General features: G+C 41.6%; 1 protein-coding gene across 8 annotated transcripts in view; it reads right to left on the bottom strand.

Moving 5' to 3' along the window:
- Positions 1-15,513, bottom strand: part of ACACA (acetyl-CoA carboxylase alpha) — a 274,923-nt gene that overhangs the window by 24,899 nt on the left and 234,511 nt on the right. For all 8 annotated transcript variants that reach the window (XM_030296955.1, XM_030296959.1, XM_030296958.2 and 5 more), the window contains 5 exons: positions 13,761-13,857; positions 10,548-10,644; positions 9,308-9,443; positions 2,300-2,477; positions 436-548 (listed from right to left, as the gene is read on the bottom strand). In XM_030296955.1, the coding sequence (XP_030152815.1) occupies positions 436-548; positions 2,300-2,477; positions 9,308-9,443; positions 10,548-10,644; positions 13,761-13,857 (621 nt within the window). The remainder of the gene's footprint in view (positions 1-435; positions 549-2,299; positions 2,478-9,307; positions 9,444-10,547; positions 10,645-13,760; positions 13,858-15,513) is intronic.

Below are 15,513 nucleotides of genomic sequence, written 5' to 3'. Positions count from 1 at the left end.
CAGCTTCTCTGTCCCATGACATCGACTCACATTCCTCAGAAATGTCCAAAGAGACAACCAGAAACGGAACTCTTAAGACTTTTGAGGACTTTTAAGCATATTCTCTGCCTGATTAGCCTGCCCCCCAACAGCAACTTCCAGCTAATTGTTCTTTACGAGGATATCATCCACAAGGCCAGAAAGATGGACTGTGTGAATTATAAGAAAATATCAGAAGAAAACTTGGGTGACTTTTGCTTTTTTAGGTCCTTCTTTCCCTCCTATTACATACACTATTTCATTCTACCAGGGCTCTTAACCATATAGAGGACAGTAAATAAAGATTATCATGAATTTGATCAAATGCTTCAGTGCCTCCTCCCCTGGCCTATGAATGCACTCATTACAAATCAGCTGAATGGCTCATTGATTTGCCAGGAGGACAAGCAGACATACCCAGTCGTTCAGCCAAGCGAATGTAGACTGGGTCCACCCGACGCATGGTTTTCACCAGATCTTTTCTGCGGAATTTGATTTCTACTGTCCCTTCTGGCTCCAGAACTGATCCCCTGGATCAGAGAGAAAGAAAACAAAACAGAAATAGAGGCACTTTAAAGGAAGGAGACAACTGAACGAGGCTGGTTACGATTTGCAGACCAGGAAATAGCTTCATTATGGTTTTGGCCACCCATGGCTCACAGGAGTAACCCCAGGGAGAGGCAGGCATCAAAAAGTGTCTAAGTGGGCTGTGAGAAAGGCCTGGCAAAAAGCAATTAAAATAATTCTCATTACCACACCAGTCTACTTCCATCTCAAAAGAGGAATATAGATTCCACCATCTACAGCCGATAAGGGTAGCAGGAATCACATTATTTTCCAGGAGGGGGAAGAAAAAAAAAAGATGATGTAGGCACCGTGGCAGGGGACCAGCCTCCAGCACTTAGGCTGTGCGATGAGAGGTCGATGCTGATCGGTCCCACGCACAGCTGTTAGTCTGCTGGCAGGATGACACACTGGGCTGGGCCAAGCAGGAAAGAAAACATTCTGCCTACTGCTATGGAGAGGTCTCAGGGTTATTACTAGTGCATACTAATTTTGTTCTATTACTAGGAACGTTACCCTATACAACTTAAAAAAAAAAAAAAGCTTTTCAATTGAAAAAAATTACAGCTACTACTTAGTACATACATGGCACTGTTCCAAGTGCTTACACATGAATCTTCACAGCAGTCCTATACCCAGTCTACACCCTCTATGAGGGAAGTTACTATTATCTCCCATTTTACGGATGAGGAAACTAAGGTACAGGGCGTTAAGAGACTTGTCCGAGCCTAACAAGTGACAGCGCTGCATCTGAAACCCGGTGGTCTTGCTCCACAGTCTGCAGAGGAACTGTCTGTGATCTGGTATCAGATCAGGGGCTAGATTTGGATTTAAAAATAATAAATCCCTGGGTGTAGACTGCTAGCTGAGTGATTTGATAAAACTACTGGACTCTCCCAAGCAGCATTTGAAGCAGGAGGCTAAAATTTTTGCAGAAACAGAGAAGCAGGTATTCAAGTAAAATGATCAGATGCAGGAAGTGGCACGGAAAATGTCAAAGAAATACAATGTGAAATTTCCCTATTTTGGAAAGGGCTGAAAACTGATTGTGAAAGGAAGCTGGATGTGGTCTGTTTTACTTAAGTAGTTTCAAGGACCACCTCTTGACAAAGGTCTGGGACTTTTTCTTTTGCAGTCCTTTGGATGCTGTAAACACTGTTCTCCAAGTGTCCTAGAGTGTCAGAGTGCGACACTGGACTCTGAGGGAGCAGCTTCGGTTTGGAATCACAGAAGGCAGGTGCTATGGTACACCTCAGTGACGACCAGCTTGTTCCACAGACAAGCAGTTCAGGAGGAGTAAAACTGCTTCAAGTTGCTCGCCAGTCAGTTAAGGCTTCAGAACTCCAGACTAACACTTTAGTCCTTCTACACCAACTTGCTTTCAGTTCCATCTGCCCCATATCTAAGAAAGAGACAGTAATAGGCCTATCTGAAACACAAACAGAGGAGACAATCTCTCCGAGTCTGGGGATATGTGGGATAGAGGACTTCTTGGTAAAAGAATCTGGGGTGGGGGACCACACTGGGAAAGCCTGACCCCCACCTCCTTTCTTTCTCATCCCAGCAGACACTATTTAGGAAATCTATTTTTCTGACCTTGTAACCCTCTGGAAATAGAGATTCAAATAAAGTTCTCTGGTTATAATGTTCTCCAGGAGGAAACCAACAGCTAGAGGACCTTCAGAGGCAGTGAATGGAAAAAAAGAAGAAATGCTACCTGCTTTCTCGGTCAGCGTACATCTCCATGTGCCGGGGGTTGATGGTGGGGTCAATCACAACCCAGGAGCCACCCCGGAGCTCAGCTTGAGGAGGAATGTAAACCAGCACAGGCTGGGAGCACTCCCGTAAGCTATCCACGATGTAAGCACCAAACTTCAGCACCTGGTCGTACATATCTATAGAGGAGAAATCAGAAATCATGAAACAATGCTTCCAAACATCGTTCACATCATGGTATACACAGAAAACAATATTTATATCGTGAGCTGTGCCTCCATGAGGAGGCTGCTCAGATCAGAGGTGACAGGTCTGGGGGTTCAGCCACCCTAGGTCCTGTCTGGCCACCCTGAAAATTCGAAGGATGGGGATTTCCACCTGTAATGCTATTCAAGACTCTACAGGATCTTCAAAAACACAAGAGAAGTGCAGTCTTTCATAAGACAGTGTGCAAGCCCTATGGATTGCATACCCATATTTTATAGCTTTTCTGAATTGCCAGATTCTGGTTTCATTATATTAATTCACACTTGCTCTACAGACACTGAGTATTTTTCATGTCAATATGTGATCTCTCTCACTACATTAAGTTTTCTGAAGGAAGGAACTATTCAAGCTCTTTTCAAGTCTCCTCATGATACTTAGAATATGATAAGCTCTTAAAAGGTATAGCTAATGGAAATGGAGCCTTCAAAATTTTTATCTTCAAAATGGCATCTTTCCTCTTGGTATCCCCAGTGTCTTGTCCAGTGCCTGGAACATAGTGCTCAGAGTAAGTATCTGCTGAATGAATGGGTGAGCACATACGCACTTTGGAAAGAACATAACGAGAAAGAAAAACAAGTTAATTCTTTAACAGTTCCATTTTTACCAGGGCATCAATATGAGAAAACATTTAAAATGCATACGTATTTACTGGAAACATCACACAGCCACATAAAAAGAAGAGCTACCTCTTCATTTTGCTAAAGAGTACACTTTGTAATCCCCCACAAGGCTAGGAGCAACCTGAAGAAAAGGCACCCTGGTGCATAAATAGAGTCCTTGGAAAGTAGGATCAGTTATTATTTATTTCCCAACAATTTATGGACTTCTTCCCATTTCCCAGCTCACTGAAGTCTGTGCATGTCTAAAGTGTTAGGTTTATGATTCCAGATGTTTAATGAGCACTTCAGCGGAACCTCAATGGATCCTTTCTAAACACCAAATAACAGGTTCAACTGAGTTCAAACTTTCCTATCAAAGCAAGGATCTCAATTTGGAATAAATCAATTCTGGAAATCCAGAGCAAAAAAGCATTTTTCAGAAAGTTAAGAGCAAATCCAAATAGAAATTGCTTTCATTGTAGTTACTGGCAAATTAAACTGCCACCTTCTCCAAAGTAAAAATGGCTCTCTCTATACAAACCATCAGTGAGCACAGTTAACTGCAAAGTATATGCCTCTCTCCATTGCCCAACCTGGCTGCTCTGTGAAGACTTCAGAAACTCCAGAAATTTAGAAGTTGCTCCGGGAAAAACTCCCTACCCTATGAGGAATGTGTATGGTCATATACTCTGTATATATGATCAGAGCAAAGACATTTATCCCTTTGGGAGGAAAGCAAAGACCAAAAAAATTTACTGCTAATTACACAACTGCTGTATGAAGAGCAGGGAATAAAGGACTTTAAGCGCTTTACGCTAATTCTGTGGTTATGAAAATAATTGCTCAGTTCAAATTATTTTAACTAAATTAATTCTTTAGTGGATATTTCAACCAGTGCTACATAATAAAATAATTGTGTAATTAGCAGTACATTTTTCAGTGCTGCCAAGAGTACAGTCTCAGCCTCAGAACAAGTAACAGAAAGGAGTAGCCCTCAGTGCTGTCATGCACAGAGAAGAAATGGAAGACATGGATAGAAGGAGAAATTAAAACAATAGAAAAAAAGCACACAAAAGATAGAGTAAAAAGTAAGTTAGAAGTAAACGAAGACAGTGTCCAGCCTTCTCACTCACTTCTGTTTCTTAAAGATACACCCACATCAAAATCTGTCTGTACCATCTATGATTAACAGACCCAGCCCCTTGAAAGGACTTTATTTAAAATGCACGCCCATTTATTTAATTTTTTAAACTCAAGTTCATATGGGATGCCTGGGTGGCTCAGTCGATTGAGCATCTGACTTTGGCTCAGGTCATGATCTCACAGTTCGTGAGTTTGAGCCCCGCACTGGGCTCTTGTGCTGACAGCTTGGAACCTGGAGCCTGCTTTGGATTCTGCCCCTCCCGTGCTCACACTCTGCCTCTGTCTCTGTCTCTGTCTCTGTCTCAAAAATAAAACATAATTTAAAAAAACATTTAAAAAGATACCCTCAAGTTCATATATGCAAGTAGTTTGGGATGAAGCTGAGTGTGCATGTTTTACTTTCTGAAATGAACTTTAGTCCCTCTTTTTCATCATCATGGCTAGTTTACTGCATATCAGGCAGCATGATTTCATACACACACACACACAAATGATTCACTTAATTATCAGAAAACCATGTTCTTCTAACCCAAGTTATAGATGAGTAAACTGAGGCTTAGTTAAATAAGTGAATAAGTGGCAGAGTATGAGACTCGAACCCAGATCTTTTTGATTCTTGAAGTCCACTTTCTGTGACCTCATTCTTACTGGAAGGAAAGAGCGGGAGGCCAAGGCTGCTTTTTAGCATCTGATACAATGATTGAGTAAAATAAAAACCAGAAAAGAGACTGAAATAAAATGACTGATATTTTTAAATTTTGCCTGGACTTTTTGTATGTTCATAAAAGTAAGAAATTGTATTGATGACACTACACAGCTATGTGAAGGGCTTGGATCTGACTGCCAAGCAATTACCTTCAGGCCCCATGACTGGGAGTAGAAAAGGGGCCCCAGGCTTCATTAAAGCTGACAGGCTCAGGACCAAAAACAATGCCTCCATCTAACCTGGAACACCAACAAACCCACAATCCAACCATCAGAACACCCAAAAAACAACAAAAGGCTATTAAAATATAAACTGACACACACACAAAACAAACTCTACAAACAACACGCTCGCACTGAATCACAGCAGCCCCAAACCGTACATTCTGAAGGGCACGCTGAAGCGTGTGGCCATAGTCTGATACATATTTGTATGAAATCTCTTCCTATTTGAGACAGAGCAAAAGCATAGCCAAGTGTAGCAGGGGAGAGTGTATTCCCAAGGCTTTAGGTGAGAAATCAGTCTAGGGAATTGTAAAGCTATGCGTATGCTGACTGTCAATTCTCAGGCCATGGGAAAAGCAACTAAGAATGGACAATACTGATAGGTTCTTCAGTGGAGAGGCGGGGGCTTGGTACTTTCTAAGCATTGTGAGCAAAGCACATCTGCATACAATCACAGAGCCTTTCTGGTGCCTTCTCAGCAACCAAGCACCAACCCTGCCCGGGGCCTTCATTGTTATACAACATGGATAAACTGTGGCAGCCACATGTACCAAACAAGGGAGCAGGGTGGTAGGGTTTTTCCACAGTGCCCCATACTCTTGAAACTGGAACAGATCTTATTGGCTTGGGGCGAGATTATCTGTTAGAAGCTGAAGGTAAACATTAGGCATACACAAGCTGCATACACATAATGTCAGTTCATTATGGCCGGCTGACACAGTCTTTCAACATCCAAGTAATCAGAGACTTTAAAATAGACTTTCATTCCGGTTAAAGTTTTCAATAAATGTTTTTTTATTGTTATTTATAACCTGTCCCAGGAAAAAATAATAAGTATAACATGAAAAGCCAACTGAGAGTGACCCTGTAGCACCAGCAGTGAGGCAGCTTAATATCACTGGGATTTGCATCCTATCAAGCTATTCATGCTGAGGCTGGGACCCTGGTGCTAATTTCTAGTAAATTTCACGCTTGATGTCTCCCTGTTGTGGGTCATTGCCGGTTCGCCTAAATAAACTGCTTCCAAATGGCTCTTCCATCTAAATATTCAGCCAGTTTTTATAATTTAATTTTGCATTATGCTGAATAGCCTTCCGGCCAGATAGAACTCATTGGAAAAAAAGCACCAATACCATCTTGACATACTTTTATTTATTTATTTATATTTTTACTGCTCGAATTAGACCTCCTAGGCTGACTAGTAAAGAGTTTTTTTTTCTCTCCACTAATGTCAATTTTCAGCATAGCAAGAGCTGTCTCTAATCTTTTCCTACTCATTACACACAATTTTGGAGTCATTTTACCCACAGTGCAGTCGGCTCCTGGCTGTGTGTTTGTGTGCACTGAGGGATGGCATAATTGTTTATTTTCCCTCCCTGCATAATCCCCAGCCAGTATTGAAACCAAAACTGCAAACATCTCCCCAAGGGATATGGAATGACTCTCAGCTTAGGTCCCTTTACATGAGATAATATGTAGAAAACATCCTGACCTGTATGTAAATATGGAAGGCAATGTTCTTCCCCTTCCTACATTTACACTGATCTCTATCTTCCCCAAAGCTTATTTATCTTAAGTGATAATGGATACAGCAGCACCAAAACTCTGAAGACAGAACGGGCCCTGGCCTGTATCAGGCCAGTAACTCATTTTTGACCAGAGGCAGGGGGGAGAGGCGGATGGGGGAAGTTATTGTTTAATGGGTACAGAATTTGTGTCAAGGATAATGAAAAGGTTTGGGGTATATTTAGTGCTGATTGTTACATAACATGTGAATATATTTAATGCCACTGAATAGTACACTTACAGATGGTTAAAATGATAAACATTATGTTATATGTACTTTCCTGCAATATGAAAAAAAATAACTCCTATCTGACCACTTGAAGTTTCTTATCACAGTGACCAAGGACAACTTCAAAGCAGAAGACAGGCAGGTGGCTAAGAACTTTCTCAGGAACCTACACAGTCTATTCCAGGGGATGTTCTGGTAGACCTGGTTTGGTCCTAGGCTCTAAACTCAGCCAACTGTGCTGGAGGAAGTCAAACAGATCTGTGTTCCTCTCCCAGCTCTGTCATTCTTCAGCTAAATGATCTTGGGAAATTTACTTAACCTAAGTCTCAATTTATGTAAAAGGCAGATAAATACTACAGCCTACCCCTCAGAAGTGCTTGTTGTGACGATTATGTAAGACAGTGCACATAAAATGGTTAGCACGGTTTCTGGCAAAAGGAGCTCAATGACTCCTAATTGTTGTTGCTTTTATCGTTACAGGGCTGGCAGCCAACCTGGGCCTGAGCCACATGCAGTAGAACTGAAGCTTTTCCTACAAGCAGCAAGCTGTTGAACTCTGAACTCCTTAGGACAAAAGAGCCAGGCTGACTTACTCCTAAGGAAGGTCAGGAAGAGTGAATTCTCAGTGGCCCTCGGGAAGAGAGATAACTAAGGAGTACCGGCATTGCATTCTCTCCTCTAAGTCTTAATGCAAATTGTATAGCCAAGAAATGTGGGATAAAGTGAAGCTGGATGCTAAATAAACCTCATATAAAGGAATGAAAGGAGTCTCAGCCTCCTCCCCCAGAGAAAAACACTTCAGCATAGTATCATACTCTTTTGAACACTGTAGTATTTTGTTTATACTTTGTGGCTTTATCATTTTGCCTCAGACATTTTTCTCGACTCCTTGAGGCAGTGTCTCTTTCTGACTCAGTTTTGTTTTCTCGGAAGCAGCTAGCATAGTTCCTTGCACGTAGGAACTCAATTAACAATGTCCAGGATTGACTTGTTGAACCTACACTTTCAGTATCTCACGGCATTTCCACTGATTTATTATCTTTGTCACAAAATTCACCTGAGAGTCTATCAAAGTATAAAAACATTAATTTGAATGTATAGTCCAAGTCTCCCCCAAGAAAAGTGCAAAATGTGGTAGATTTCCAGCAAATATGGGCAAAGGGTAACTTTACAACTGAAAAAAAAGAAAAGAAAAACCACACTAGTCTTTTACACTTTGCCAGGGAAGCCTGGCTGTACAGGGCTTTTCCTAGCCAGGTGAAGGGAAAGTTGTTGGCACAAAGCTCTAATCTCTCTCCATACACAGCTGATAACCTATAAAAGGGCTAACTTCCTCAGGTTTTTCCTCCTTCAGAGCCAAAGATGCTCCTGTGCTAAGCTATTTCTGGGTTCATTCTTTTGCATTTGATATGTCCGTATCTCTGACCACTCTACTCCAGCATTGCCAACCCCTCCCTCCTTCCATTCCCCTCACTCATTCTACTGCTACAGAACCCAGACGTCTCCCCCCATGAATGAAGTTACACTCATCAGTGTACTCATCCCCTCCTGGTATGTAGTCTCTGGCCTCAGCATGGCCATGAATCTCTGGCCGCTGGAGAGACAGCTTCGCTGCTCTACGAGGTAGAAGGTGTTACCTTTGGCTCTCCTGAACAATCCACAGTAGCTGTGCACAGGGAGGATTCTCAGTAAATGGTGATACTAGCTGCTGGATCACTAAGCAATTCCCATAGCACAGAACAGAGCCTGTATAATAATGTTCTAATATGCTGGAGCCATAGGCCCAGGGCTGTTGTTGGATAAGAATGAAATACACCACAAATTACCACAAAGAACAGCCTCTGGTACAGAATTTGTTCGTTTTCTTCTGGTGAAGGCTAATTTCAGTATCTACCCTGGTCATTATAGAGTGTTAGAGCATAACATCAACAAAAAGTGCTCAGAAAAGAGGGACAGAGACTAGCACAATCACATTTCCCCAGGACCATCAGAACAGTCATCATTCATCCGGGAAAGCTAAATCCACAACAGCAGCCCGTCTAGAGAACACTAGTAGACGGTTCTGAAATTTTGTATGGAATTGTAAAACATCCAGAATTTTCCCACTCAAGCTGCAACTCAGAAGATATATTTCAGAGGAAGTATGATCCCCCAAAAGCCTAGGGTGATAGTTGTCAGGAAACCCATTGGCTCTGCCCATTATAAACCCTCCTCTGTGCTGTGAGGTTCTGGGGAATCAGTTTATGCCCCTCCAGCCCAGAGCCAAGCCAATCACCTTTCATCCCACCGGAGAAGCCTCTCCAGTTGGCAAACACCATCAGAGGCAGCCCTTCGCGGTTGAAGTCCTTGATAGCCTGATAGGTCTTAAACGCAGAATCTGGAAACCAAACCTGGCCAGCCTGCTGGATTATCTATTGGGGAAAGTCAAAGACGAAGACACAATTAACAATGGAGCTTGAGGGGAAGTCTCTCCAAGGTGAACAAAGTTTTACTGGTTTACTTTAAAAACTCAACCAAACCAAACACACAAAAACTGTTGTTCATCAAGAGGATCATCTTTTGGGGTTCCTGGGTGGCTCAGCTGGTTAAGTGTCCGACTCTTGATTTCAGCTTGGGTCATGATCTTACAATTTTCGTGGGTTTGAGCTCCACATCAGGCTCTGTGTTGACAGTGTGGAGCCTGCTTGGTATTCTCTTGCTACCTCTCTCTCTGCCCCTCCCCCAATCACGTGATCGCTCTCTCTCTCTCTCTCAAAATAAATAAATAAAACTCAAAAAAAAAAAAAAAAAAGGATCATCTTTGAAGTAAAAAAGAAGAAAGGATCCTGGATCTTTGACTTTGTCAAATTCTCCTCTTTTTAATTCCTGAGTACACTACCACTCCTCAGTCGGAAGAAGGAAACTTTACTGCTTCTAATGGATGAATGCAGTCTTGGGAATCCTCATTCTAGGTTTCCAGAAAGCAACTGTACATGGCTCAACTACACCAGTCCTCAAAGCAAGCTAACGGTACATAGTCTACACTCCTCTCACTTCTGTGCTTAGTACAGCTTTCTCCATACTGGAGTTGATCAGCAAACATTTGACGTGACACTGCTGAGTAACCTCGTCACTAGTTTCCCCCACCCTCATTTTCTGGATCTTATCAGGATGTAATCTACCCTTTAAAAAAAGTAGATGGGTGGCAGTGTTCACCTCTGGCGTTAGGGCAGACTTCTTATCCATGTGTGTCTTCAGAGAATCTGAGACCAAAGAGCCCTCAGCTGCAATGAATCTAGACTGTTTTCTAGCATCAACAAGACCATTGTAAAGGCCCAAGTAATTTTTCAGGTAGATTGCAATCCATTTAGAGTCACCTTAAAAGTGAGCACGTGATGGTCTGAAATTACTCAAGGATGCTGACTACCATTCCCTCCCAAATTGGTGGTGTGCAATGCCCCCGATATATCCACAGGCTCTGCAGAAGGGAAATCCAGCTCCAAGCACAGTAGCACAGGGTACTTGAGGTCACCTACCTTGGCTTCAGAATCCAGGTTTGCAGGGTCGGCTGGGATACTTAGTTCCACTGTTCGGGTTTCTACAGCAACTACTCCTACAGGTATTCCTCCTAGCCTGATAAAAAATGACCCAAATAAGAATCTGATATACGTAAACAGTACAGCTAGTCATTTATTTTCCAGCCCCACATCACAACATCACGGTGGGGGCAATGGAGACTGCAAATACAGAGAACAGAGGGAAATCTGATGCTTCTCGGGGTGAAATGTGAGACTGGATTTGATAAATACTATACATTTTTATAAATCCAGGGGAGCCTCCCCTCAGAATCACTTCTATTCTCCACATGATAAATTCAAACCAAGGGTTGTACTAGGGGAGCCTCAGGAGTTACACTCAACAGTCTAGATGTGTGTGTGCGCATATATGCACACATGCACACACCTATCTCTGTGGATGCCAAATGAAATTTCTCAGATCACTCTAGAGCATTGCTTTGGTGAAGACAGAGAGAAAAGGTCTGAAAGGTAGGAGGCACCCGAGAATTTAAGCTGGCGTTGCTGGAATAGAGCTGTCATTTCTATGGAGTACTAATACTGTAGTTCTGGATAAGATTATTTGAGAGTATAGTCGGTCTTACACTGAGTATATGAATGGGAAATGTGTAGGTGTTTATGGAGATGATGAAAAGCAGTGCCAAGGGTGCAGAGGTGGTTAAATAAGCCCTTAGCTTTCTATTTCATTGGAAGAGAGCAGGGGAACAGGGATAGCTTGCAGTAGTAATCTTGGTGAAATAGGTGATCTATATTAAAAGTATACATTTAATCTCCAACATATGTTAATTTTAAAAAACTCTCCAGGAAAAGGCTCTGCATCTATGCTCCATGATACCCTCCTAACTTGGTCCTCAGAAAGATTTCCTGATAAAAATCAGGAAGAAAGAGAAGAGGGGGATGGTGGTTGCTGTAAGGTACAGCGTGAGTGCTTACTCTGGAAAATGTGATTCAGGCTGTACTTTCTCAGCTGCGTTCCTTGGGGCTAGGGCTGGGATGGGTTATAGTCTCTCATTCCCCACAGCATCTCCATAACAAACTTTTCCATGAAGGATAGTCTTACACTGGCTACTGGAAATGGATTCTTGTCATCACTGACAGGGGCCTGAGTGGGGACCACCCACCCCCTTGTCACTTGCCTGCATTGAATCAGAATCAAAAGCCCTCTAGACAACCAGACAACGAGCAGGAGGTACACAGGAGGGTTTAGAAATATTTCTGTTCACAATGATTAACAATCCAACTGGAAACTTGTAATTGCAAAAGCCACCCTAAATCGGTAACTTATAACTTATATATTAGGGCCCATGTGACCTAATAAAGAACATCTTTATCCGAGTATTACAGTTATTTATTGAACTTGAAAACAGCTCAGAACAACTTCTGTTTTCTATTATACTTCATATAAATTTTATCAGGCTAGCACATGAAGATGCTACATCTTGTTTTATAGTGTGTCCCTGGACAAGGTGCCATGGAATAATAAAAGACAATTTACAGCCAATAGCACACATATTCCAAACATACATACCAAAGATGAGTTTTGGCAGCACTTACAGTAACAATCCCAGAAGAATACATTTATATTTATTTCTTGAAATACCATTGCTTTTGAAAGAAGCTAGCTCCATTTGTGTTTTATATACTTGTGAGCATGTGTATGTGTTTGGAGTAAGAAGCCCAGAACTCATCAGATGGAAAGAAAGGAAGAAGTCAGAGTGGGTGTTGCAATAAACAATGGCAGAGCTAACTAAAGCCAAGCTTGACTGATCTTGCTCACAGAACAATCCTTATTCTTCCAATCATAAGTGTAAAGCATTTTCCTGTTTCCCATGGGAGGATCTTAAAGACCTAAACAAAGGTTTCACTTTCTGAGGCTTAAAATCTGTCATGATTTTTACAGACAAAAAAACTGAAGCAGAATAGGTAACAGACAAATTTTCAAAAAAGTTGGTCTGTGATATAAGGACCCTCCATAACAAACCAATAGACTCTGGTAGGAGGGTTCTATCTCCAGTGTACCCCCAACCCCCCATGGAATTTTACCAGGCACAAAGAATAGTTCTCACTGGGACCCGGAGGCCCGTGGTGAGGTAGAAGACCTGAGACGTGAGAGAAAATGGGAGCTAGCCCCTGTGAGTTTCAGTCTGGGCTAACTCCAGGCCTGACTCTTATTCAGAGTCACAGTGGAAGACCCTGTCTGTTGGATCTGCCATCTGATGGCTCCTTGTCATTGGCAGCATAAGACGTGCTGACCTGCTGTACTGAGAATACCATGAAGCCTAGAATTATTTTCAAGGCTAGAATCTAAATCTCAACCCAATGTGGCATGTTTGAGAATCTTGAGCAGGTGCCACTTTTCACCAAGATAAGGAAAACTGATTGCCCCCGAGAGGAAGGTGAGTTCCAGATGTGGGTCCCTGGGGCAGCATGTCTCCGCAGTGCAGAACGAGATTAGGATCAGCCTTGGCAGGTGCTCGTTATAGCGAGCGCTACAGATGATTTCGTGCAGGGCTTGCTATTGAGTGAAGCACTTCTTAGAGGGGGTATTAAAATTTAATAGAAACTTCAATTTCCCATTTGAAAAGTATAGGTAGTCCAGCAATCTATCCCAGTTTATTTTACTAATTCCTATTTCAGGCAAACTTTTTTATTTTATTTATTTTATTTTTTTGCAATTCAAATCTGATGATAAACCAATATAGTACGTTTGTTACTTAAATAATCTCACTGCCAGGAAGGGACTTCTTCTAGGTTACATAGATCTTTTGGGTTACATGGAAAGGTAGATGAGTCTGATTCATTTGTCACCTGCCTCTGAAAGAAAATGGTCTTTGGGGAAGGGGAAGGGGAAGGTCATTGGTGGGCTATGGCTATTGTATTTGGGCTTTACAGCCCTCAGAGAGCTTTTCTTTCAGCATTATAAAAAGGAAGTGTCAAAACCAGACTTCGGATTAAACGCATCATTGGAGTGACACAGTAAATGACTACTGGGAACCAGCACTTCAGTTATGCTGCCTTGGTTGGGCATGACTATAATCCAATATTCTTCGGAAGTTTAGACAAAGAGAGCATTATTGGTAAAACAAAACAAAACAAACCTATATAGCTATAGCCCTTTCCTCTCTTGGTTTTAGTTGGGAGGAAGAAGAGCTTCCAAAACAAAAGGGCTCTTACCTGGCTCTGCCAACCACCACAGTCTGTGCCCAGGGTTGCATGATTTCAGAGAAAGATCCATAGTCAAAGAATCCACTCAACCACTGACCTTTCTGGGCTACAGAAGGGAAAGAAAGAGAACAAAGGGAGAATAAAGATCATCAATCCACTGAAAATGCACTGGAACTGGCAAATTTAAGGTTGGATTTGGGGGATTTTTTTGGGGAGTTTGTTGTTGTTTTTAACCATATTATAATAGATGCACGCATTAGGCAGCTGAATGTTCATCTGCCTTCAGACATCATCTCCTATTTCATTTGCTAGTCTGCATAAAAAGAATCATTTATCAGCAAAAGCATCATTTATTGTTAAACGATGGGGTTCAGCTAGCAGAGTTTGCATGCTTTTAAATAAATAACTTGGCTTTTTTCAAAACACCACAAACATTTGTCAAAAGGCAGCCAAGTCATTAAAGTGTTTTCAAAATGTCTATTTCTATTTTAAAACTTAGCTTACAATTTTGTTTGATTCCACTGACTTTTTTGTAATGGAAAGCTGAAGACAGCCAATGATAAGTACTAATGATCAGATGAGGACCCAAATGTGGGGAAAGGAAAAGGGGAATGGCTTCTTTGCTAGAAAAGCAGCAAGATACATGATACATCCCCTTTACTTACAGCTGACAAACTATAATCTTTCTCTAAGGAAGGGCCATGCCCACATACTCTTGACACGTAGCAAAAATGTAACGGTTAAGATGCATACACTTAATGTCATTAACCACCCTTGCACATAGAATTTCCTTACTGGCAAGACATGTAACTTTTGACATCTCAGGTTAAGAAAAAAACTTTTGTTCCACAGGTATCCGTGTTTGACCAAGGCCCCATAAAAGCTTCTGCAAATAACGGTTTCCTAGCTTGCCCCTCAGCTCACGGTTTCTCAGTGATCCTTCTAATTTGAACAAGGCCCTCCGCCCCCTAAAAACCCAAGTCCAAAACCAATTAAAAGTGGAGATCCGAGCAAGCTAACCTCTGCTGACTTAAACAGGATGGAGAGTGTTTTATCAAGACTAAATTTGTAATTACTGTGTTCTACATTCCTTGCCTCTATGGCCCCAGTGTAAAATGTGATCATCCATTTCAAAATTATCTCTCTATCGTGAGCCCAAAGCCGATCGTTTAGATTCTGGTCTCGTGTTGGGCGTCAGTTTGAAGAATATCACAGCACTATCTCCTCTAATAAATGACTTTAACTTTTCACCTAGAAGATATCTGCTTTAACTTATCACAGGGAATCATCTGCTTTCTTTAACGCTTCCACTAAATTAAAATCTGAAGTCACTCGATTTGGGAGCGAGTGTTAGCTGCACATAGACAGCAGGATGAATTACTAGGGAGACGATGAAAAAATATTATCCAAAAAACAGAAAACTTAGTTTATCACAAATTTCATTTTATTCTGTGGATTTCATTAATAATGGCCAGGATAATGCCCACCTACATACACACACATCTGTCCACCCCATGAAAGAGGGCTCAAATTTTGATGAAGGTTCTAAATCAAACTTCTAAGTGTATCAGGATACTGAAATTTTAACTTTGTATGCTTCAATCATTTTATGATTCTTACTTCAATAATAATGATTTGGAACTATAAAATTCATCAAAATGGAAAGACTTTCTTTTTTAAAAAATTTCCCACCTTGTATTTTGACTAGGGGGGGGGGTCATTGGTGGGCCATGGCTGGTGTAGGTGGACTTCACTTCACCCC

This window comes from Lynx canadensis, chromosome E1 (genome assembly GCF_007474595.2).
Source record: "Lynx canadensis isolate LIC74 chromosome E1, mLynCan4.pri.v2, whole genome shotgun sequence".
Lineage (NCBI taxonomy): Eukaryota > Metazoa > Chordata > Mammalia > Carnivora > Felidae > Lynx > Lynx canadensis.
This window is presented reverse-complemented; position numbering and strand designations above follow the sequence as displayed.